This window comes from Ptychodera flava, chromosome 7, assembly GCF_041260155.1.
Source record: "Ptychodera flava strain L36383 chromosome 7, AS_Pfla_20210202, whole genome shotgun sequence".
In the NCBI taxonomy this organism is placed as follows: Eukaryota; Metazoa; Hemichordata; class Enteropneusta; family Ptychoderidae; genus Ptychodera; species Ptychodera flava.
In genome coordinates, this window is record NC_091934.1 from 26,174,562 (window position 1) to 26,201,836 (window position 27,275).

Here is a 27,275-nt window from a genome sequence, read left to right on the forward strand (position 1 = left end):
ACTGACGCGAAGTAAAGTAGTCGACCACAATTGGACTTAGAGAGCCTTCATTTTCAGAAGGGGTTGGTGGAATTATAACTCCACTACCCGTTGTGTCGGAGACTTATTCATCCAGCAAGACACTGACACTCTCAAATTTCATCTAATAATATTTACCTATCTCGAAAAGCGAAATTCTTAAAGTTTGGTTCATACTTGCTCAAGAAACTATCGACTATGACCGTTCTAAATCGAGAAAAAAAGTAAAGGGCCACTTTATAAATTTATAATAAGAGCAGCAAATTATCTTAAATTTGATCACAGTTGACATTCAGGATGCCCGCCATTCTAAGTGTTCACAACTATACGATGAAACATGAACTACCTCTCCGGTATTCAGGACGAGCCAGAAGAATGTGGAGATCGATCGATGGGGTATTAAAAAATTGAGAGTAGGAAAATCAGTCCCACATAGAAGCTTATGGAGTTGATAAAATTTTTACCAGCTTATTTTGGTAAAAATCGAAATTTTTTTTTTCCTCTAAAGTTAACAGGGAGGGTGGCAATTTTGGATTTAAAGTGTCGGTAAATATTATGTAATTTGTTTCTCTTGTACATTGTAAATTTTATCCGATGACTTCTGAGTTTTATAATTGATTTTGAAAGGGTATTATTTAAATTTCCCTTAGGAAAGTTTGGGCGAAAGCTTAAATCTTTCAGTTTCATGGTGCGGAAAAACGCAAAGCCGAGACTGAATTTTTTGTACAAGAGAAACATAAAATGGATATGTGTAGCAGTGTTTGATGAATGTCCTTTCAGTAAGATAAGTCAATATCTTATTTTATCGTTGCAACTGTAAAGCCGCCCATGCTATATGGACAACTTATGTTGCAACAAATTTTGTCGCAGCAAGTTTTCAATGCTTATCATCCGCTAGGAAAGAGCGACCGTTGCCTTACTTTACAAGGTTTTACGGCGTTCGCTTTTTCATCAATACGTGATTGAATAACCGATCCTTGCTTTCGATGCAGGCAGTTTAAAACAACAACATCCCTCAGGGTAATCCGTATCAATTACCGAATCTTGCAGTAAACGTAAAATAAAAGTGAATGTTAATTATGGCATTATTTGTTCTAGTTTCTGAACTAGTTTACAAACGATAAATTACCAAGATATGCTCACACACATCAACGCATGATCATTGCGTATCGTCTATTTGAGCAGTTGTGGAGGATATTAGATCTCGGGGGAAGATCTTTGGCTAAGATGGGCAAAATTTGCCACTACAATGCTCAGCCAGGCATAAAATGTTGAAGGAAATCAGTTGAGGTATTGTTCTATGTAGCACTTGATATGAAAATGTTTCAAAAAACAAAATTGCCGACTGGCGGCCACATTTGAGCATGTTACTGTGACGAAAAGTAACTTTCAAAAAATTACAAAAAATCGCCGATGTGCGGCCATGACACAGGTTGATGTCCTTGTACCATTTGTGAAAGAAATCGGTCCAGACTTATCTGAGTTATGGCTCGAGACGTAAATGATATTTTAACGAAATGGCCATCTTCTTGCCACTTTTGATCGATTCGCTAAACAAATTCACGTGAACATGTTTGGTTCAGAGTTGTGTCCTAAAAATAACTTTGAAAGAAATTGGCATGTCTTAGTCATAGCAGCACACATGAACAAATTAAAACAAAGTTGCCCCAGGTGGCCATATTGAATCATATTGCAAAACATGTCATGTGTGTATGACACACATAGCATGTGTATGTGACACACGGTAATATCCTTGTACCAATGTTGAAAGAAAAGGGTCCGTACATGTTTTAGTTGAGACTCCAAACATTGTTAAATGAAAAAATGGACTGTGTTGAACGATTGCCGATATTAGATTGTAGCCTGAAATAGATATGCCAATTCATTAATGGCGTTGCGTTATGTCATTTTAAGAATTTAGAAAAAAATTGGTACAGGCACGTCGAAGTTACAGCAGTAGACATGAATAAATTAAAACAAAACGAACAATTTTCTCCTATTGACCAACGTGAATCACGTGGCAAAACAAATCAATGAGCGTGTACGTGGCTTAAGGTTATATCTTGATACCAAGGTTGAAAGAGATCGGATATGGAAAAATGAAAAATAATGTGGTGTCTGGTGGCCGTACTGGATTGTAACATGACGTAAATTGGCCTGCATATGTATTACACAAAACTTGGGAACTTAAAAAGCAATTGATCTTGGCATGTCTCAGATACAGCAGTAGACATTGAAAAATGAGAAATGACATAAATGCCGGCCTGGCGTCCATATTGGATTGTAATGCAAAACGAATTGATGTGCATATATGTATAGGACAGGGGATTACGTTCTTGTATCAAATTAAACAAAATGAGTTGACATATGTCTTAGTTACAGCTTTCAAATTTATGTTGACTCAAATGGATTTTGCCGGCCCACCCCAGCCTTAATAACTGAACGCTCCTTAACTATCCCAAACAGCTCCTTGAAACAGTTGCCAAGCCAGTTGGTCCGTAGTGACTAATAGGATCCTGCTCCGTCCGTCCATCAATGTGTCGTCTGTCCGTCAGTCTGTCCGCTTTCCACCATAACTCAGACATGTCTGAACTTTTTGTAGCCTAACTCAGTTCAAGGACCGATGTATTTTGACGTGCATGTAGATGTCAATGTCAACCACGGTATATCCGATATGGCCGACAGGCGGCCATTTTGTTAAGTTTTGTCACGTCCGAGCAATTACGTACGCAGACATGCATGATTAGATTTCATTCAAACTTGGTATAAAGATAATGCACTATGTATGCACACGCGTGCCAATTTGTGTCACAATAAGATCAAATATGGCCGCCATTTTGTCACTATGGTGTGAAAATCCACTGCATAAGGGACCGTTCAATTTTACGACGGGGGGGGGGCAAGTTTGTGTCATCGGTTTTCAAAATCAGGCAGATCCCCCTTCACCCAGAACCAAAAAATGATGCCCCCCCCCCTTGACAGGCAAAAAAATATGATGACCCCCCCGAAAACAGTAAACAACTACTGAAGTAACGAACCACCTTTATAAAATTACTGTAGAATACTTTATTTTCACTTGGAAAAATAATCGCAATCATATCAATCCACAATCCAATAACACAAGGTCAAAATTGTAAGACAATAGTTGTAAACATAGACACAAAACAGCACAGAACAGACAGTAAATAGACAGTACAAACAAAGTCAAATTCATGAAAGAAAGATATATGGACCTCTAGCCGAAAGACCAAGAAGTGACTTATTTTCACTATTTTCGCTGGACTGATTTTTCCGCTAAAATAAAATCCGCTAAAATGAAATCCCAGTGATAATTCGTAATTACCATTCTTTATGCATATATTGACAAGAAAGAGTGAAAATAAACTCACAGTGATGTCCAGAATTTTTGTTTTCAGTTAAAATAAATTCCAGTGAAAATATTAAAAGTATGCTACAGTATAATACTGCCTCAATTTGTGCATGTTAAAGCATGCACATATGCTTTCTATTAAGGCAACATACATTGCAGACGAACAAAGTCATAATATCATCATCTTCCTTGTTGTGGAGATTAATAAAATGTGTCAATGAAGTTAACAAAAATAGCAGTGAAAGTCTGTTCCATTTCAGTGTTGAATGGTCCTCCTCCATATTTGTGAGTATGACATCACCGGAAAAAAGCTTACTTCCAAGAGCCTGCTCGACGTCCTGATCATGTGTACACTGTATGCAAGGTTTCAGTAACTTCATCTTCCTCACTGCTGCCTATTTCCTGTAAAACAGTGTTATCATCATCTTCATCAGAGAATAATTCAACTTCTGATGTATCACTGTCATTAGTTCCATCCACTCTCTCTATGTGCTTTTGTATACAGTCTGTTTTCTCTTTACTTTGCTCTTCCTTCCGCAAAACATCACATGTGATAGCCTTCACTTTGTCTCCTTTGTTGCCTTTTATTGACAGATTATGATGAGTCAGGTATTTATCTAGCTCTCTTACTGCCAGTTTCTTCAATGTCCCATTCAAAACAAGACTCATCCAATCATATTCATGGTATTGTTTTTCTTTCTTTTCCTATTGTTGTTTCTTTCTCTCGCCTTCTCTGATCAGCCTTGTCTGTTTCAGAGTTGTCAGATGCTGGAGACATGATATCACATGCTCTTCTTCCACAGCATATTTTAAGGCAGTCTCTCTTATGCTGTCACTGTTATCAAGGGATAGTTGGCCGCTTCTGTAAAGCTTAGTAATGTTGACTCGAGGCTGCCAATCATATGCTTGTCTGGGCTGACCAGCTTCATTCACGTTGGTGGTGTCAAACACATTCCTAAAATGATATGGCCTATTTGGATCAGGAATGGGTTGAGGGATTCACTCCATTTGTGGTCCAGTAAGTGGGTGATCACTACAAAATGTGCATATGTTCCCCTTTTCAAGGTACCCTTGCTTCAAATACTCCATGAAAAGTTCCCCTACATGAAAGTGGTTTTCTATAAAGGAAAACACCTTTTCCGTGTAAGCTGATCCTGGAACTGCAGTCCTGGATTGAAAACTTGTTCGCTTAGCATAGTCATGTATGTAGCCAGAGTTACTGAAGAAAAAGAGGTCTCCCTCATTCTCTGAAACATGTGCCTTGATAAATTCACGTAAAACAGGTGCACCATCAATTCTTCTGCAGACTTCATCAGCAACTATCCATGCATTTCTTTGCATTCTGTCCTTCTCATGGCTTTCATAGTCGCCAACACTCATATTTGCTATTTCCTCTTCACTCATACCTTCAAATCTCTTTATCTTTTCCCAGTGGATAGTACTTCCATCCACAACAGCATCTCCAATAGCTGAATTTGTCCGTTCAGCTTCTCCCTGGCCACTGTCACCTCTTGATCAATGACACCTGATGCGGTAATTGGAATCATGGAGCATAGCCAGTTCTGCTTCTCGAAATCTAACTTCCAGATTGGATACTCCAACTCCTGGGCCAGCATCTGTGAGGTCTGCCCAGTTGGGTTTCACCTTTGGCAAACAAAGGTCATCTAGAAGTTCTGAAAATGTTGTACAAAGTTTGACCATTTGGTGAGAAGCTGGCAGAAGTTCTTCTGTCTTGATACTTAAATAATATGTCAGATGCACTACTACAGATTTGATTGATGACTGGTAAAACACGTGTTGCTAACAACTGCTTTTCATCAGTATGCATATCACTGTGAATTTCAACTTCTGCTATGGCAGTTTCCAGTCTATGTTGAAGATGTTTGAGTCGTTCAACTTCATATTTTCTATGCCTACAGTGTTCATTACTGGTCACTTTTTTCACATCTTCCTCCTCTGTCATTTGACTGTACAAAGCTACATCATCATGCAAACGTGCACAGACACTTCTGAACCCTTAACTATATTTTGGTGAACTGGCTTGCCGCACTTCAAATATATCAGGATAAGTGTGACGCAGTCTTTGTGTTTCAGAGGCCCACACAGTCCCGTATGATCCAATGATAGCTTTGGGTCTAACAATCACAAAGTGATTATCATCATCAGTAAGTAAGTGTTCAGTACCATTCTCAGTTACTGCTCGCTTGTTGAAAATACGATGAGCGGAAGGTGTAATATAAACTTCCTTCTCTGGCCAGTCATATTTTGGCAGCTTCTTTGCTTGATCAACATCAGTCACTGTCAATTTAGCCTTATAACGGGTCTTCTCAAAACCCTCAGATGTACCTGGTCGAAGGTAGGCCTTGTCATCGATACTTCTCATAAAACAGAAATATCTTGCACCTTTGTTCTTCTCAGAGAAGAACCTCATCTTTATGTTCTTGATGTGTGCTCTGTGTTTTCATTTGATGAATCTTCAGTTTTTGGTGGTTTCTTAAAACAGAATAAACCTTTCCCTCTGTGTTGCTTTGCCTGCAGTGATCTGATATTGCGAGGTCGAGCCCGGTTATACACAGTTGTTGCAGATTTTATCAGCTTCTTATTCTTCAGTGCTAACCTGTAGTTGGCGATGTTAAGGAGATCACGTGATTTCACTCGTCGATTTGTGTACATGACAACATCATGACGTCTCCCATGATATGTACTCTTATCTTCAACACACTTGGCAATAAAGCTCTCATCATCACTGTCCAGTAACTTTGCGGCCTTGGTTTGTAAGACGTCGTTTTTTCAATCTTTCTGATTCTATCAGAAAATCAGCCTTTCTCTTTATTGCTGATGCTGATTTCTGTTTCTCATATTTCGTCTGGGGATTTCTGTGGGATTCAATATCTTCCAGTGTATTGGTAAGGCTATCAATGCGATTTTGAAAGATATGCAACTGATCAGCTGTCCAAATGTCCTTTTTTTCTTTCTATAGTGTCTTTTAATGTCATTATTTGTTTGTAACTGCTGTCTTCTTTGCCTCTAGACTAAGATGATACATGTCAGTGGCAGCAATGGTAGCATTGGACACTTCTTCTGCAACCGCCATTACTCTTTGGGTGTCTCTGGTAATGTTATCAGAATCTACTCCCACAGAGTTAAGCTCAGTCCTTGACATGGTAGACCCTAAAATTACTCGCATACATGTTTTGTCCCATTCTGTATCTAAAGTCGGTTTACCTTTCACACGCTGACTGTCTGATTTGTTGTCTGACTAGTCATAACTTGACTTTGAAATACATTTAAGCAAACCTTATTATCACTTCATTTCAACGATTCAGATTGCATTAGGCATTCAGCATTATAAATAACATGGCGTACAATACAGTGGCGTGACCGCATGCCTTATATACTGAAATGTGGTCTTGCCACGTATCATGTCCGAGAAAACTTTTAATTTTTTTTAGAAAAATAAAGTGACCCCCATAACGTTTAAAATTGACCCCCCCCTTTTGGATTCCAAAATTTAAGTGACCCCCCTGATTTTGCCGCTCCCCCGGCCGTAAAAACTGAACGGTCCCTAAGACGTCTGAACATATCTTATTCAAAGTTGGTATAAGGATAGTGTAGTATGACATACACATGCATATTAAATTGTCTTGCAATACCATCAAATACGGTCATTTCTTAACGAATCTGAACCTATGCCTTTGAAACTAGGGACAAGCACGATGTACCATCATTTTAAGATGCATGTCAATTTACGATGCGGTACGATCCATCTTAAGCTTCCAGTTTATACATGGCATATAATCGAAGCGAACCATTTAGACAACTCTCTATGGCAAATTGAAGATCGACTAGTCTTAAACTTTGGATGTATTTATGGGCCTTTTGCAGTGTCTGATAATATAGTCTCTTCTTCTATTCCGCAAATCGTGTTTAAATTCTCATTACTCTTAATTTCAGACAGGACTAGATTTCATTCGTCGACAACAATAATCCAGGACTTGCATATTGTACAAATGTGTTGCGTTGGCAATGCTTTATAACTAAACATGTTTTGGAAGAGAATGAAAAATATGTTTTATAGATCAATAATCATCACACTATTACTAGGGTCACGCTAGAATCAGTGTAATAAAGTTACAAACTTTGTCCCTTACAGGCTACTTATCTCAGCTGCGACGGCACAAACCTCCAGTCTCAGAGTTGAGTCGGACAGACGGATGAATGAACAGCCCTTTGGCTTGCAGGCTTGAATCCACAGTATAAATCCAGCGTGGCTGTGAAGGTCTTGAAAAGTCTTGAAATTAACACTGCTGGAGTTTCCAAAGTCTTGAAGTAACACGTCAGAGACACGATCCCAAATGTCTGACAGAAAATCATGCCGCCCCAGTATTTATACTTAAATGGTTATATAAGAGAACATAAGAACAATCTAGAACTTCTATTGATATGCTTATTACTGCTCTAAAATATTTCCGTTTGTGACCAATAGAATTTCAAGAAAGTTGTAAACATGAGTAATTGACTTCAAGGTCAGTGACCTTAAGAATGTTCTAGATTAAGTAAACTCTGGTCATGAGTTTGGGGAGAAAATAACCTACATAACAAAACATACATTCATACATACATACATACATACATACATACATACATACATACATACATACATACATACATACATACAGACAGACAGACAGACAGACAGACAGACAGACAGACAGACAGACAAAAGCTTTCGATACATTGATACCAATTCAAAACTTACACTTCGGAAATTTCACTGTTAGCTAGGCTAACGTGCAAAGTCGTCAATGGACACACATCTTTCTGGGTTTTTTATTTAACAATTCACAAAAAGACTTATGCATCAAATTGCAACAATCATCAGTGACTATCAGCTTTCCAAGACTGGCATCCGACATAAAAAAAAACTTCTTCACAGCAGATCTTGCATACATTGTATAATTGTGAAACTCACACTCGGGTGTCAGAATAAAGGCATCAGGTGGAGTGAACGTTCAGAAAACATACCATAACATACAAACTACGGTTGACATAGTTTTTTTTTTACATTTCAGCCAAACTGATAGACATGTCAGCCCTACACTACTGTGAAGGTTATGTTCATGGCGGCTGGCAGACTAGGTAACGATGGAAGTCATTAATAACAGAGTGAAAATAATATGTAAACATTCGACTGTTACAAGCAACAATGTTTTAAGACTACGCGGTGAGTTGCCATAATTTTCAAAGTAAACTTTCTTCACCTTACCTTCAGCGTTTACAACATATTGCCAGTGATCAGCCTCTGGACAATCGATCTTTCCACTTCAATGTCGTGCAAAATCATCGTCAAAGATGTAGGAGAACACACATAGCTTAGACTAACGCTGGAATGATGGTGAATAATAGTGTCCAAACGAATTTGTACGTTGCTGCAATCACCTGATCAACTACTTAAGGTCTCGCTCGTTTGATTGTTGCTGAGTCATCGCAGTCAAAAATTGATTAAATGCAGGGAAACGACATCTCTACGTGACACTAAATACAGAACCACTTTCAGCGCAACTTGAAAGTACATGATACAAGCGACTTCTCTCAGCGTCAGTAATAACATACGACTTACACTGCGTAACAATTGGGCCTTGTTTGCAAATGGACAATATGTTAATGTTGTGGGAGAGACGTTTTCCCTGCATTTCATCTATTTTTGACTGCGATGACTCAGCAACATTCAAACGATGACTCATCAACATTCAAATTGGCGAGACCTTAGGTAGTTAATCAGGTGATTGCAGCAACGTACAAATTCGTTTGGACACGAATCCTCGGTGATAACTACCGGGTGTTTGTTCAGTCAATGAAACTTAACTGTCTCATATTACTGCTGATTTCGTTGAAAGTTTGCCTTGTACCCACGCGTGACTTCAGAAGATCATAGTGGGTAGAAAGAACGACCTGTTGACAAAGGCGGCCATATATAAGCTCATTGTTGCTCAAATTTGAGCCCTCAAAAGGTTTATCCACCGTCATTCTGACATTGGTCTTAGCTATGAGTACTCTCTGATATCTTTGACGATGATTTGGCACTACATTGGTGATCGCAAATGATTGCTGATCATAATCCTATTATGAGCAGGCCGACCTTTTAGTCATATACTTTTCCTTCGTCGCTTTGTTACCGAGGAAAAAGTGTAAAATAGTACAGACTTAAATAATTTTTAAAAAATTTAGCAAATGTAGACCTTATAATAGCAAAAGGACATAATCTATAGTTTATCTTTCTGCACTTAATATAAGTATAGCTTGCTCGTCCATGTGAGTAATACCAAGAATATTTTACAGTTATGAGGGCACAATGTTGATATTGTTGAAAATTTTTTTAATGCAAATCATAACATCAGATTAGTTCGAATTGGCAATTTCATGTTGAAAACCATGTTAGTCTAACTACTTATATCTACCGGAAGAGAAATTGATTCGACTTGTGTCAGCAGTCCTCTAAAAAGCCATATATTTCTGGCAATTTCGATTGAGTATATATCCTAACACATAAAATATGCATGTTACTGGCCAGTTTACCAATAAAAAAACTGATGTTAGTTTTAAAAACGTTTCAAGGGTACATTTACTTCAGTCTGTAGCTGATGTACACATAGAGCAGTATCGTTTTTAAAATCAGTTTTCTTATTCTATCGAAATTCAACATAAAAGTGACACAGCATTTTTTTTTAGTAAGCACAACTCCAAATAGTTTTTAGGTGATGTTTGTAGAAACCTTCTACCAATTTACTTGGAAAATATTCCTCGCTGATAACCGCTTGTTTGTCCATCGAATCATAATTACCTTTCGGATTACTGCTGACGGTCCCCAACGTTTGCCTTGAAAAGCAGACCTTAAGTAGAAATGTGCACTTACGCGTGACTTCAGAGATCATATTAGTTGACAGACTGACCTTTGGACAAAGGGTGTCACACGTAGCCCGTTAACAAAATTTAATGATATTCCCCTAAAGAGTGTCTTTCAGCGATGCTCTAAGACCAAAGAAAAAAACCTGTGCTGTTCCGATAACCAGACCTACTAAAGTGTTCGCCTGCCGACCCTAAGCGTTTTAGAGCTACGTAATCACGGAATAAAAAAAAGAAAGAAAAAAACCGCAAAATCACGTGTTCGTTACCTGGCATTTGATTTTTGCTTGAACGAGGACGTCTTTTATGTTTTTATTCCTTTTATATTTATGACACGTTTTTCTGTAAATGTTGTGGCCAGTGTTTGATTGCCCTGAACCCCTGAAAAGTGGATATTTAAAAATACAAATATTTTGGGGAAAAAAGTCCCTGCCGACCTACCTACCCTATTTTTGAAAACCATGTTATCGGATCAGTACAATTTATATTTTTTGGCGTAACCTATATGCATTCTCTGACATCTTCCAGGGCGATTTTTGATTAAAAATGTCGGTGCACGATAAATGCTCGTTCAAAATTACTTCGAGGGGGTTCATCAAGGGGGGGGTTCACAATCACCCGCTCATGGTAATTTTGGATTTTGCTAATTTCGGTTTTGCTGGGTCATCTCAGTCAAAATTTGATTTAAAAAAATGAGAGAATGTTGTTCTAAGGACATATCGGCCACTGAGTAAAGTAAATGTTCAGTTCAAACGGCTGTATTCAAACTTTTATAACGACAAATGACCTCCTAAAACGTTAAGCCAGCAGTATAATTGAACAGTAACGACAAATGGGTTCTGTTGACAAGTTAAACACGGGGAATTTCAATACTCTTATAGAATGCAGGAATAGTTGAAAAGACAACAAAAGTTATTGTGACTGATGCTTTCAATGAAGAATCGTATCAAATACCTTGGATACAGAGTAAAACAGATATTGCAAATAAATCAATGTGAAAATGCAGAATATCAAGAAAGGACTAAATTATTTGTATTTGGTTTAACATTCCCTGCAAGAGACTCCAGAAGAGTGTTTATTTTCCTCTAATACTTAGGTTTTGACAACTTTGTGACGGCAACACTCTGATTTCGAAAATTGATCTTGGTATGAACTGAAGGACTAGCAGCAACACCTATGACGTGCGCCCCTTTTCGTTTGAATCGAGATTATTTTTGATAGTACGCGGGTATTTTCCTATACACAGTTGTTTGTTTAAGATGACCTTTCAGAAAACGTTCATTTGCACAAAGTTGACAAAACCCAACTTTTCTGAACCCCCTAACCCTTTTCTGCGTGTGATCTTATCATGTCTAACCTTTGCTCACCTACGGTTGTGTGCAGATACACAGAAGATACACTACCGCCAAACTGACTTTTCCCATACTCATGCCTATGGTTGGTTGGATAAACTACGCATGTATTTCGCAGAATTCTTATTTTATATGACAGAGGGGTCTTTAAGCTACTGAAGCTCAAATCAATTTCCTGCACGTTTTGTATTTGCTATAAGCACTGTTTTCCTTTACAGAAAGCGTATGATGGATGGAATATTGGAACTATTTGCGCAGTAACAGTGACAAAGTCTTTGAGGTCAGACTGTGAAGTCCCAGGTGAAAAAACGTGAAGGATCTGAGTTTTTCTTTACAAGCCCCGTCGCCTTATTTCTTTTCCGTGATTTGCGTCACTTATACCGCACAAGCATGCACATCAATATTTATTACACCTCACTCATTCAGCGTGCACTGCCATTGGTTAAACACGACTCACGTGACATGTAAAAGAACGTGATGATGCCCTCTGCGAATGTGATGATGCCCTCTGCGAACTTGATGATGCCCTCTGCATTTGATATTACATGGATGACGTCATTTTACTTACTGCGCATCCATTCTGCGCAAAACAAATTGTCGTTCGCTTGTTGTACTTTGCAGTTGGCAACTTATGGCTGCGAAACGTCATGCAGAGCTGTCACCGGCACAGTTAGATGGTATTTTTGATGCAAGTAAACAGCAAACGAACGAAAATGGCAACAAGGAATGCAATTTTTTTTGTTCAGCGACTATGCAAGCAACAAATTTGGATACGCCACCGAGGAGATCGGCAAACTTTAGCAGCAACCCTAGACTCGGCACTGACAACATTTTACGCTGAAGTCCGGACTCGGAAGGCGAACTGTACTCGAAGAAGTCTTTGTGTTTTTGTTTCTTTGCATGTTTGCTTGTTCGGTGTAATAAAAATAATAACACATGAGAGCTTGGCAATATCACGATTTTTTTGCCTGCCCTCGGGCTGGTGGTCATGATCGAAATACTGATGATGCCCTCGCCTACGGCTCGGGCATCATCAATATTCGATCATGACAACCATCCCTTGGGCAGGCAATAAATCGTGATCTTGCCCTCGCTCTCATGTGTTATTATTTAAGTATTCCCTTTTTGCGCAGACCATCTCTTTCGAAAAGTGGTACATCACAACTCCCACCCACACCCGCTTTGTCGGATGGTTTCAAAAACAATTGCTCACACAGAGCGTACACTGCATGAAGCCTTGTAAACACACTGAAGGACGTGAATATCGCCGACACATTTAGCAATGCCATACACTAGTAGTCAGTAGGTCGGGCATATCAGAGTGTCCCCAAGAGTTCTCTTTAGATGTAAGACAACTCAATAATGAATGGATATCGAAATGTTGGTCGAGTCAATTGACTCGCAATATACATGTATGAAACGCCACTGTAGTGTTGTTATTTTTATCAAAAAGCGACCAGGCAGGAGAAGCAAGATTGAAAAAAGTTTGAAGGCTCAACTGGTTTGGTATAAAAGGCACCTTAATTTCGGGGTCCATTGTACGAAATGACTAATATAGGGGAACAACGAGCGTAATGGCTCCTGTTTAATTTACACTAATCTTTTCCACACACTTTAATGAAGTTCTGTACCATTGTATTATCTTTGATTATGGTTTTCGTATAGCCATACTGGCTAATTCCTATCTAAATTATATTGTTTCAAGCTTGTCATTCATTGAAAGTCTGTTTTGGTACAGAGCTAGCATTGTCTATGAGGTAGCCGTCATGACGCGCAGATGCTACGGATGGTCAAAATGTTTGCTGTACACACCGGATCATTTACGATATACATAGTGCAACGAAATTTCTCTGATGGGTTGGCATAAGAGCGACCAAAAATGAAATAGCGAGTCAAGCTATGCCATCGAGTTTCAGATGTGCACGCAATCAGCGTTATCATCGCTGCGCGGTAACAACTGGTTTCAGCGCTAGCGAACTTTTTTTGAAGAATAACGAGTATGCAGGACGGTATGAGAGGGCTACAAACAAACGACGTTTAACATCAACTTTGCTGCAGACTACCGGTAGTGTAGAACTTCTTCAAATGCCATGTTATCTTGTTCAATGAATTTCGCGGTGTCAAGATATTTTATCTGTACTGTAATTTAACAAGACTGATAATAAAAGATTTCATGAAAAGTCAATGCATTTTGTCTTTTTAAAACTATAAAGTCGTTTGATTTTTTTGTGATAACTACTAACCTAATTATGACGTATTCATACTTTTATGACATCGTTGCAAGGACTGGGATCGTAATCGAAACATACTGAAACATGTCGAGTTCATAAAGTCTTAGGCGTAGGACACCGATAGTCAGCACAGCCGGCTTTGAACCATTCAGTATGGTATGACTCCTTAGCGTAACAATGACTTGCTGCCGTCTCCACTGTATTATTGTTAATGTGAAAAGACCCTCCGTGATGGTGTAACGCACATGTCAGCTTTAGAAACTACCATCTTGAAAACTACAATTCCCTTTTCTACTTAAGTCTGCCATGTTAGCTTAGAATACCTGAGTTCAAATACAGCTGCCCGGAATAGGATTTCCTGAACAAGTATAGTATCGGCCCTTTCTTGGCTTATAACATCTTCTAGTCGCTTTTAAAATTGCTTCGCACATATTATTTACAGCCACTCCAAGCCCCTTGGATCACTTTCAAAGGCCTTAAAGGTCGGGGACTCGATCCCAGGGTTAAAGTCTGTTCTAGTCTATAAGATTATTATGGAAGTGTCATAGCCTTTTGTTTTCCATTGAAACTGTAAACTAGTAAGGAAATTTCCCGGCAAATAATCTGACTCCTGACTCAGGACTTTAAGGTATAGAATGCGGCCCAGGGACAGATATTTGGACTCGCAAAGTTATACGAATTTCTTTTTGTTCACCACTTGTGGGGGCTTATTGTAAAGCTTATAGAGTGACTTATCTTTTCATCAGCTTATTTTTGTAAAATTCATTTTTCTCCATAGAGCTTACTCAGGGATGCTGGCCATTTTGAACCGGAAGGTTGCTACATATTGGCCACTTTGTTACACTGGCGCCACATTTTTCACGGTGACCTCGAACTTTTATTCTGAAGGTCAAAAGAGGATGATTTGAAGTTTCATTACAGAAAGTTTGAGTTCGAAGCGAGTACTACCGTAATAAAATGAAATTAATGCAATTTTTGATAATATTTCTGCAATTTAGCTGCTTAAATTAAAAGGTAAAATGTGTTTCCATAAGTGAATCTGAAAACAATAAAATTGGAGAGAACAGATGTTCTTGTCTACTCACAAATATCTAAAAACATATACAATTATTAGGAAACAGCAAAATTGCAGTTTTGCGTATTCCACCTCCTTCGATGTCAAACAACATCCTTTCCTCGTCCCACTTTAGGGTGGTAAAAGTTTGATAAAAATCGTAATTCTGAATATATCTCGTGACCGAGAAAAAGACATATTTATCCTAAATTGTTATTTCGAATGCATACATTAATACACTTTTTCTCGCGTGACCGATTTTAGTATTGAGGGTCAAAAGGTGAATTTGGCCTAACAATGCACCTTCTAATCCAATTACGTTATGTGGTTACATTAAAACTAGCCTACGTTCTTAACACTTTACAGTGAAAAAAAAGATTAAAAAATAAACACTTTACTAGATTGGTCCATTACTCTATAAAGTTGCAAAAGTTAATCCAATCATCGAAGTCTCTCGTAGAAAGGTCACTGACAGATTGTACGGTAAGTGCCTGGCGACAACATGCTCTGTGATGATTACGCAAGTCGCAGGGCGGTACCAAAGAAATGTCGTTGAAAAACTTGAAATATCTTACGCTGCAAGCAATAATGATTGATGTATCTACAGTTCAGCACGTTTCCGCTTGACAGTTTGCAACCATGTAGAATAGAATAGAAAAACAAACAATACTACAAATATTGATAAAACGCCAACGTTACATCATCCTACCCAAAAGCGCCCTCTACATAAACTATAAATATTTGTTCATCGACCAACGGCATTCATTTTCAACAAGCGTTAGGATAAAGGTGAGGCACACGATTTTTAAAATTCTCTGATTAGTTTTTAATCCTCCTTATATTTTCTCCAGCTCGAAAAGTATACTGATCCTTTGGTTACACTATCTACTATTTACTCTGGTTTATGTCAATTTTCGAAAAAAAATTGTTAATAACGTTAGCTATTTTAAAGACGTCATCAGAACCTCGTGTAAATTTCCAGATATAGCCTGCGGAGGTTTGAGACTGGATTGATTGTACATTGAAGAGAAAACAGGGCGTGTTGTCAAGACCTTCGGACGATATGTGTAGTTGTTCAATAGGGCTTGCAAAGCTACCATCTCTGGTCATAGCTTGTACAATTTTGCACATTCATAATAATAAGGCAGAATCTGCGAAGAAAATTATCCTTTCGAGTATTTATATGATAAAGGATCACCCAAAATTGCTTATCTTAGATAACAACCTTGCATTAAATACAGCGAAGATGAATTCCATAGTCATCAAGTCATCATTCAGAGGAACTGTTTTATGTTAAACTTGATACTCAGAATTTCCTTCGAAAAGTACAAAAAAGGGAGACTTCGTAACTTTACCTTTCTTCTAAACATTCAACCATGACTGGTTTACCAAACAAACATGTAGTGTAACTCATTGGTGATCCCTTAGTACCATGATGGGCCTTGCTGTTTCGTGGCATCCTTCCTTTACATCGGAATGATAGTACAAGTCAGAAACCGTCCAGTCATAGGTTACCTTGCCTTTGTGTGGGTTCACTGTGGAAACATTGACTTGTTACAAACCTTGAGGCTTAAGGTAGTATGCACCTCGAAAGTGAAAGACTTAAACTATTGCTCAAACTTTCCTCAAAGAATATTTCAACCATTCTCTTTCAAAATCAAGAATAAAAATCAGGGGTCACCATGCAAATTTTGGAACTAGAGAAACAAATTACTCGAGATTTACCGATATTTGAAATTCAAAATGGCCGCCATCCCTGTGTTAACTCTATGGAGAAAAAATAAAATTTTCAATTTTCGAAAAACTAAGCCGGTGAAAAGTTTTCTTACGCCAAGAGCTTTAAAACGAACACCCACAAGTGGTAGATCAGAAAATAATTGAAAAAGTTTGAGAGTCCGAATATCTGTCCCCGAGGCGCGTTCTACCTTAATTCAATAAATCTTGAACGGGCTTCGTCTACCTATTGATATTTGTGTAAGTGTTATCGGGACATGTCAAGTGTGTGCGTTATATGCGTGATCCTACCCTGCTTATAGATAGTAATTAATCCATTGGTACATGGTACATAGTAATGATTAATCGCATTGAACAAGGGAAACTAAACATAAATGTAACGAGATTTGCTACCTTTGCTGGGCCGGTAAAAATGATCATGAGATGTTTGGGATTGATTAATCAGTGGCCGTGCATGGTCTCTTTAAAGGGTAGATGCCAATTGACCAGACATTTAAGTTTATCAAAATAATCTTGGAAATATACTGGCCCATGGAAACTAAATTTACAAAATTAGTTGTTGCCTTGACCAGGCAATCCAAAAAGAACAACGATCATATTCACTCTTGCCTGAGCTGGCATTCAGCCGTCTACTTTCATCTCACTGTCTCTCTTTTTGTCAGCCTGTCTGTCTCAGTGTGTGTCGTGGTGAAGAGAGTATATACAAAAGACAAGTATGTCAGCATCAGGCCAAAATGGAGTGGATGTCATATTCAAAGTAGTAGGTGGCCATATGCAATCACAGGTAAGAATTCTCCCTCACTTTAATCGTGCGAACAGTTGCTGACACAAATTGTAATTGTTATTTCATGAACAAAGCAACGTTAAGGTAGTATTCTTCAAGAAAGCCTTGAATATTTCCTCAAGTTTTCTTGGATGAAAAGTTCAACCATTTTTACGCCAAGTCAAGAATAAAAATCAGGGGTCATCGTGCAAGTGAATGGAGCTGGAGCGACAACCTAACGTTCACCGATATTTGAAATTCAAAATGGTCGCCATCCCTGTCTTAACTCAATGGGGAAACATACTCCAAGAGCTTTAAAATAAGCCACCGCAAGTGCTATACCACATAACGACTATAAAAATAAGAAAAGATTAGAAAGTCCAAATACCTATGCCCTTGGCGCATTCTACGTTAAAGCCGACATTGGTAGGTTTCTGAAGATGTGTTTGTTCCCTCCACACCCTTCTTACTTGCATATGTAATCCTATCGCGCTATAACCAGACCAAAGCATAGGGGAAATGTTAGATCCTTATTTATTTCCATCCCTCACTCCCTACAAGAGGTCACTAGATTCATGGGTTAACATTCTTGTAAGCAATAATGCTGTCCTATCTATAGTTTGAAAAGTCTCCGATGATAACGTTTAACCCTGAAAACGATGTAGACTAAGAGGTTAAGTCGCAATTATCTGCTTGAAATTACTAGATCACAAGAACTAGTTCGCTTGAAACGTGAAAATTTGACAGGTGGAAGAACGCAGTGCAATTGACCATGCTGCAGTATACTTACAGTCGCGCAACATGCACACCGAAATTTTCACAAGTCGTTTTTGTGAAACACCGTCTCCTAACAGGTGCTGTTTACGGCCTGCGAGCTTGGTATCTTTGACATCTTGGCAACGGACGGAGGAGGCAAGACAGCGGTGCAGCTAGCAACCGATTTATCCACGGACGCCGATGGTACAGAGAGACTTCTAAATGCCTGTGTCAGTCTTGGCTTCCTCGAGAAATCCTTGAATGCTAACAAAAAGGGTAAGCAATTCCCATGAACACAAACAAAGACAAAAGAAACGATAGATTTCTTACATATATATATGTATATATATATATATATATATATATATATATATATATATATATAATATATATATATATATATATATATATATATATATATATATATATATATAATTTGTTGGAAGACATGAAAATTAAGAAGACGGACACAGAGGGACAGAATGGTGCATTTTGATAATGACAAATAATTCAAGTCATCGTTAACACTGTCCCTTTTGGTAGATTGTACATGGTATTGATGATTTGTTGACAATAGAAATGTAATATACGTATAAGGGGATACATAGATCTTAAAGTGACTATGTCGTTAACCTTTCGCCAAAATTTACAAAAGTCAATTTTTGTCACTTTCAGAAATTTCTTATCATTTCGCCCCAACGCTGGTAGCACATTGTTGATAAACAATGGACAGCAAGTAAAATTAGAAAGTCGGTGTGCGTTCCTTTCATCATATAATAAATTACCATGCTTACTGAAGTTATTATCCAATCAACTTGTGCCAAGCTAGAACAAAATCACTTGAGATACTGTATAGCGCAAATGAAGAACCTTCTAGCAAAATGGTCGGCCGTGTTTGTCATTACTCATCGCCAAGCTCTAATATTCAAATTCAATATTTTCATTTCTTGCCTGTATATAAAAACAGAAATTACCCTCACGCTCATCGAATATACTTGAGAAAAGCAAAACAACACCGTTCTAAAACACCAGAGTTTCAAAGGGCTTAAAGCAGCTGCAGGAATAAATTACTTCCTGAAATGACCTTTTGTACCAGCCGAGGCCCTATATAGTACCTAACGGAAAAAAGAATCTAAATTTCACACTGATGATAACAATAAGGACGATATGCCTTCTTTTTCTTTCCAGTGTGGTATAGGCCTGATAAAGAGTACTCATCGATTACTTGATCTACCATATTCACGATATGGGAAAGTTGGCTTCTGTTTTTAACAGCCAAGTTACTATAGCACAGAATGTTAAAAGTTACACTTTCAATAAGATATCTGTATACCAATTGGAACATATTCCCGCAACTAAAATGATTTTAAGCATTCTTATGAGGCACAATCTTTATTGAGCTTTGTTAATGTACATTGGTTCAAGTACAAGCAAATTGAGAATTGGTCATTGTTTAACTGCACAGTCTGGCATTGTGAATTTACCAAAACAGGTTTCGCTGTGCTTAATTTCGCTGTTAGCTATAATTGTGATTAATTTCATCTCTGTCCTCTTCCAGGAGTGTATTCTAACTCTCCATTAGCCTCGAACCACCTTACTTCGAATTCGGAAGTGTCCCTGAAGGGATGGATAAGCTTCGCGAACCTGATTACCTGGCCGCTCTTCACAAATCTGGAGCACGCTGTGAGAGAAGGCACTGATCAAGTCAGCCGTACTTTTGGCGTCAGCGGCAAACAGTTCTACAAAGAAAAATTCTTCAAGGACGAAGCCAGCACGAAGAACTTCATGGACGGGATGCACGGACTGTCTCTTGCGACCTCCCCGTCTGTAGTGAAAGCCTTTAATTTTTCTGAGTTTAAGACTGTGTGCGACTTTGGAGGTACGTGTAACCGTAAAATAAGACGAAACTTTTGGCAGAGAGAGAGAGAGAGAGAGAGAGAGAGAGAGAGAGAGAGAGAGAGAGAGAGAGAGAGTCACACAGACAGATGCGGAGACAGTCATTAGGCAAGGAAAGGTTAGTCCAGAAATTACGTTAAGCTGCCTGTTCACACATATGCCTCAGTTTCTACACACGGATGCGCTATATGGGTGTCTATCACTCATCCTACATATAACAAGATCACTCTATTCGTGCCCGTAATCTTTTTACGGGTGCATGAGTGTAGAGCATCTGGAACAATCGTGAAATCCGCCCATGGCCCATTCAGTTTGACGTTATTCGAATTCCATTATCAACTTTTCAGATAAATCGGCACTTTTCATTAACAAGGGACGAAGTTCCTCTTTTTTACCTTTTTTTCAGAAGTAATGATATGAACAATAGCACTACGGTAAAAGCAGACAAAATATGAAAATGTGCTTGTAGTTTGTGTATTAGAAAGCCTTGTCACATAGTTTGCAAGAAAGAACACTTCTCTAACAATTAGATTTGGCACATTTGAGGCAAACGAACATCAGCGTCCCAGGGAAGAGATTACCTACCCTAACAAGACAACAATCGTTTCCCCTCTAAAACTTGACTCAGAGTAACGCTTACCTGTTTTCTGTGCAAAAGCTGAGTGAAAACACCTTTTGTAATGTACGGAAAAACAGAATAGGTGGCGTTTGACCTGTATGTCCATACAAAAAGCTTGAGAGTAAGCGCCACCCTGGGAATAAACTCTTTAAATTGCGAGTAGGTTGTAAAATCGTGCACATTCCGAATACAGTGTACATTCCTGCACATCAACGAGCTATTTTCCTGATAATGCTATTCTATTTTAGTATTGGTATATTTTACCTTCAATTTTATGCTGACAAATGCTACATCTTCCTTGGATACGCTATATTTCCCGTCATGTACCTATCCTATCCCGCAAATTATTGTAACAGTTACTGTACTTTTTCAAATGGACGTTCGAAAACCTGGCCCATTTACAGATATGAAGTCTTAAAAATGCCATATGATAAGAGCATCAAACACTTTGTTGAAAGCTAACCTATTTCGTCACCCGCATTTGTTTGTCTTTCGATTTTTTCACGCTGCAAAAATGCTTGTTTTCTGACCTTCGCTCGCTCGTCCCACTTTTCCGTATCAGTTTGTAACCTCTGATAATCAAGACGGAATTGCTTCCTGTTGAAGTGAATTGCCCTAGTTGAATGACAAATAGTGATGAGATGGGCATGTACCAAAAATGTCTTGTCTTCCCCTCAAATGCTCTTCGCAGGCCAAAGTTTTGAGTTTCAGCTGAAGAAAGAACGCTGATTTAGGTAGAACGGTAATGCGTACTGAACCATGGGAAAATTATCTCGTGTGAAGTCGGTCTCGGGAGGAGAAGACGGCTTTGACTCGTAAACGGTACTGTATCGTAGTTAACAGGTTTGCAAGTCGAATATTAAATGTTTTCAGATATCTAGCGATCGGTAGATATCATTTTCATCCTAAGGACGTTGAATTTTATTGGCCGCACAAAATCGTACCATACTTTCCATTCTGTCGAAGACTTGAGAGAATCACAGAGGCTTTTTGAATATGACATATTACTCAGCGTTTGGGGAAAATTTCTCCCCTAACGCTGCAAGGTTGTGCTCGATCAGCCAGACACAAAACATTCTGAAAAGAAAGCAGAATGCTCTCATCTCACGTCTCTGATTTAGTGTGTTGGAATTTTAACTTTTCCAACTAGCATTTAAAAGAGTACCACTATCCACTGACCAAAATAAATACTAACAAATAAAGTAAAAGATCATCACTAACACGAACACATATCAAACAGATAGACGACCACAATAAACGATCAGACAAAGCAAAACACGTACAGCCACAAAAGGTAACAGATTGCAAACCTTCCAGTGAAAAGACAAACAAAAACCGAAAAAGGAATGAAAACGACGACGACAAGCCATTATATTAACACTATGCACGTTTTTGGTATTGTTTCTCAGGCGGAACCGGCGCTTTGGCATACGAACTGTGCAGGGTCTACCCCGAAATGTCCATCAAAGTGCTCGAACTGCCTCCCGTTGCCAAAGTAGCCGCCAAGTACTTCGAACCACAGGACGGCAAGTCCGCAAAAGTGGAGTTCGTGCCCGGTGACTTCTTCGAAAAGGAATTACCAGCGGCGGACATGTACATCTTCTCACAGGTCTTCCATAACTGGCAGGAGGACAAAATTCATCAGCTTCTCAAGAAAGCCCACAAAACTTTGAAACCTGGTGAGTATTTTCAAGCTAAATATTTATCGCTTTCCCGTTGGTAGGCATAGCATTTTTGTAAACTCTCTGGTCACTAGACAAGGATCAGGGTTTCCTATGTCTAGTTTGGTGGAATTGAAAGCAAAACGGCGGTTCCGTCGCTAAGACAATGGCATCTCCTGACCAAAAGGCATTGCTGCGGCTTCCTTGCATACTTGTTCCCCTTTCGTCAACTGACGTCATATTCTTGAAAGTAATAGAACTGCGTTCGTGAAATCCCTCTGTTGTTTTGTTTTGCATGTGATGTGAGATGTTTTCGTCTGAAGTAATTAGGATAATGTAAAGAGATGAGCCTACGTACTTGATAGTGTATACTCGATCATCATGCCACATCGAAGAGTGCCTCCTCTTTTAAGCCCCTGGACATATTTACGTCCGTACTGTCACGCTGTTTGCATGATCATATATGCTTGAAGTGTTATTATCAATGTAACTTGAAGCTTTGTAACTTTTTTCCTTGCCGCACTCCCAGAGTGTGCTGTTGAGCAATAAAGTGATATTTATATTAGTTTTATCATTGCACCATACAGGTATTACCGAAGGCTACATGAGAGTTTCATGTTGAAAGCCCATCGGTATATTTCTTGCATTTTCGAGTAGGATGTTTGACTATCATACTAAAATAACGTTTGAATGGTGCATTTCGCAGACTTCTGTCATGTTGTACCACTACCAGCATTGTTATAGACAGCTAATGCCTCTATATCTGGATCAAAAACTAAATTTCAGTTACCCGGCATATTGACATAACAGACAAAGTAAGCATCGACCTATTTGCTGGTACCCTACCGGAAACATACAGGCAACGATGGTTTTAGTGTATGAAAGTTAGGCATAAATACAGAAATGCTGACTTGACATTGACATAATCATAAAGCTGTCTGCAAAGTAGGTATTGAAAAGGTTATTTAATTTCAAATATCAAGCAAGAGTGTGGTTTTCTTTCCAAGGTCGCAGTCAGCAAGAGAAGGTCAGGGTACAGGCTAGGTTGAATCGGTCATTGGCCCAGTCATGCACCAATGGTGCAGATTTGATTAAATGCCATCGCATATAGCCGGAGCTTCGAGAAAGAATAAAATTGTGACGGATTTTTTCAAGACAAGTAAAATACATTTTCAACGTTCGGTCGACACTTCGAACGAAAATCGTATTCTATTTGTTATTGACTATCAGAGGCTGTAGAGTATTCGACCTTGCTCATGTCATTTGCTCGAGATGATTCTGAAGGTTGTTCAGCTTGAAGTTTTTTCCTTTACATATAAAACGATAATTGAAGCTAGTTGGCTCCCATCAGAGAGACTGAAAAGAAATTTACAACTGTAAGAAGATTTCTGAATTTCCATGGTTTGCGTGTCTGTGCTACCTGCCCAGTCATTTATCGTTTGGTTATTGTAGTGTCAGTACAAGCTGCGATTTTTTATATGGCTTTCGTCGGTCTAGTTGCCCAGAACATTTTGTCTTACTCTTTTACAGTCTCAGGACAGCTTCACATGAATACACCAACAATGGTAGCATACAAGAGTTTGAAATTCATCAAAAAACCCTTTTGGAACGTTGAATAATGTTTAACTGTCGTAAACGGAGTGCAGTTCCATTTAATGACCCAGATAATAGACAGATAAGATTAAAAACTGCCATAACCATGCCTAATAGGGCACAGTTACTTGTTGGCTGCCATTCTGCTCTGCGCATACGCGGCCCACGGACGAAAGTTCATACCTGATACTTCATCTGCTCAAAAAAGGGCGGAAGCTAACGTGGTATAGTCTCATAGGCAGTTGTTTTCATGACTTTTGGAATTTGAAGTGTATATACACATATATGTATATTGGTCGCGTAGGCGCAGCCAAATAACTCTCTGCAATCGGGTGACAGTCTCATGGAAGCAAATTACGTCGTTAATAGTATGCGAAAACGCACTCTACTTGGTTGACTCTCCGATGCATTAGGCCTAATATCAAGCAGTAGTACGTGGTAGCGCTCTGAGAAGGCTTAATCTGGATTGCTGACCCATTTCTGCTCCTAGGTGTGCCGTGCTCACGAAAAGGGCCCGGTGTTCGACAGCCATGTTCTCTAAGATTCTTAGTTTTTGATGTCTTACTGTGTCTATTGAATAGTTCAGTTGCAAAATTGCTGCCCTTGAGACGATGATACTGTTGAGGTCAAGACTATAGCATTGTTTAGACAGGTAAAACGTATCCGTTATGTTCATCAGAGAAAGTCAAACATAGAAAGTATGACTTACATGCAAATCCCATGATATGCAAGCACGGAGGTAGGATCTTGCATTATCGAAAACTACCCACAAATGAAATTGACCGATAAAGCTCGCTAATGAGAGCCATTCATAGAACGGCAAGAGCAGCACTCTTTTCTGTGCACAGCACAGCCAGCGCCAGAAATGAAACAAGCACCCAGAATACGAAATGTACGAAATGTATCTCAGATGCCGGAGACAGAGAAAGAGAAAACACACCGTCTGTGAGCATTTCTACATATACCTTTCACACATTTTTTAGTGCCATGTTTAACAATTGAAGATTTGTAAAATGGTCATTCATTAAACATTTGCTGCAGGAGGTCAGCGCGACCGTCATGCTGTAGTGTTCAAACAAGAATCCATTTGTCTTCTCAGTGTGCAAATAATGGACTGTATGACAGGGATTTAGATCCCTGGGTGGAAAAGGTTGAGGTCATCATGGGTTTATAAGTTTAATAATTGGTAACGTGAAGCCACTTTGCTGCACCTTAAAACATTGTCGATTATCTGACTAAATAAAGCGCAACCAACGGCAGACCTTTTTTTTATTTCGTTCATCATCCAACGGGCGCTAGCCCATTTACAGGATGAGTACCCATAACCCACTATCCCAATGGAGCAACGAGGAGTAAAGTGCCTTGCTCAATGGCATAACACCGAGCTAGAGTCTCAAATTCACCGTCCTTCGACAGTGAATCCGCTACTCTGGATCTACCGGGACTTGAACCGGGTCTCAAACTGACCATCCTCCGATAGTGTGTCCGTTACCCCAACCACTGGTCCACGGTGCCTCCTTTAAAAACAGCTTGACTGATTACTTTTCCGATCTATGTTAACTTTAGGTGGCGCTGTCCTCCTGGTCGAGCATCTGTTCAACGATGACAAGACTGGTCCCCCTCCTGTCACCGTGCGCTGCCTGCTGATGCTGCTGGGAAGTGAAGGCAGGGAGCGAACCAAGGAGGAATACACGCAATTGCTAGAAGTGAACGGCTTCAAAGACGTACAATTCAAGCCAACAGGAGTTCTTCAAACCGCGATATTGGCAAGACGGCTCTGAGTAGCCACGTAGATCTCACGACTCCACACCGATTATATTTCCTTCAGAGCAGAGCTAGATTTGATGAAACAAAGTCTTTGCAATCGTCATTTAATTTACTTAGACTTTAAACCCAAATGTCATATTTCACCATAGCAAATTCTACACTTAATGTGTAGTCAGACAACACACAAATGGTTCTTTTTCTATCTGACACTGAGGCATTACTAATCAACTTGAACTTTAGTCGTTCTACCGAGAAGCAGGTGCATCGAAAAATAAAAGAGATAGAGTACAGAAAATGAAGCTATTCATTTCTTATAAGTTATCGCCAACGTCAGTTTGAATAATTCTTTGTTTTACCGATGGGAAACATGATAAACTATTTTATGAAATTCTTGTAGACCGACACTGATGAGTGATTCAGCAAGAATAAATGTATATGTGATATGAAGTATAAACTAAAGGAAACAATACTCATTTAAGTTGTTATTGACCAAAATATATTGCTCCAAACAAATTTTCAAATTTTATATTTTGCCTAATATATCAACTGTGACAATAAACTTATTTTGTTGTATAAACTTCTCTACAATGTTACTGGATCTCTTTCAATCTTTACCTTTCCATTTTTATGTTGCGGAAATCATCTTGACACCTCATTCTGAGACTCATGTCTGTATTTGCCCGTGGAGTGGCATATTGTTAGGTCAAAATAAATAAACAAATCTTAGTTTTGAATCATTAACTTCATTTTTAAGGGCAAGATATCAGTTTTCCGATTTGGACATTGAAACTTTCGTTTCTTGGTTCCTAGAACCGAGTATTCAAAAGTTAAATCCTACAACTATTCGTAGGGTTATGCTTACGGACGAAAGTTGACTTCCACTTGTAGGAAGCATATCCTTTGTTCAATGTTTCCCCGCCCCCTTAAAACATGGGATATATATATATATATATATATATATATATATATATATATATATATATATATATATATATATATATATATATATATATATATATATATATAATATATATATATATATATATATATATGCGAGAGGTCCCGGGTTCGACTCCCAGACGAGCCTCCAATTTTGTAACGGGTAATTAAACTGACCTTAAATTTAGCCAGTCAATTAAACCCGACCCAAGTTCATATTACACAATCCACAAAGCAGGAAAGAATGATTATCGTACGATTTGCGTTGCAGTTTATATTGGGGTTTATTTCACTACAGCTAAAATCTCTACTACTAATGATAATAATAATAAAAGAATAAAACACAGGTCTACAATTAGTAAAACTAATAGCAGTATTACTGGAAAATAATTTCCAGGCGCAGTTCATCCACCATAATAAAGTTCAAGATAATTCTAAAATGGTTGTTGTCTAGATTCATTCACTTAGCTAATGTCCGATAGTTGTACAATGGCTTCTCCTTGAGTTGCAGGTCAATGTCTATCCTGTTGCTATGACGATGACAGTCTATCCAATAGGAAACTACGTTACACACTTCCAGACGATCCTCCCTGGGGATTTGTGGGTGAAGACGCTTTCA

At 38.7% G+C, this 27,275-nt stretch overlaps 1 protein-coding gene across 1 annotated transcript; it reads left to right on the top strand.

Moving 5' to 3' along the window:
• The first annotated feature begins 19,348 nt into the window (after positions 1–19,348).
• Positions 19,349–26,221, top strand: LOC139136407 (probable bifunctional dTTP/UTP pyrophosphatase/methyltransferase protein). The gene is made up of 4 exons (XM_070704130.1): positions 19,349–19,373; positions 19,740–20,060; positions 22,106–22,375; positions 25,517–26,221. The coding sequence occupies exons 1-4, from the start codon at positions 19,349–19,351 to the stop codon at positions 25,729–25,731; spliced, it is 831 nt and encodes a 276-aa protein (XP_070560231.1). The 3' UTR covers positions 25,732–26,221.
• Positions 26,222–27,275: the final 1,054 nt, after the last annotated feature.

Coding starts and splice junctions, on each gene's coding strand:
- LOC139136407 (XM_070704130.1), top strand. CDS start 19,349: ATGCCTTCTTTTTCTTTCCAGTGTG. Junction 20,061..22,105: donor GACTGTGTGCGACTTTGGAG/GTACGTGTAACC, acceptor ATTGTTTCTCAG/GCGGAACCGGCGCTTTGGCA. Junction 22,376..25,516: donor CCACAAAACTTTGAAACCTG/GTGAGTATTTTC, acceptor TGTTAACTTTAG/GTGGCGCTGTCCTCCTGGTC.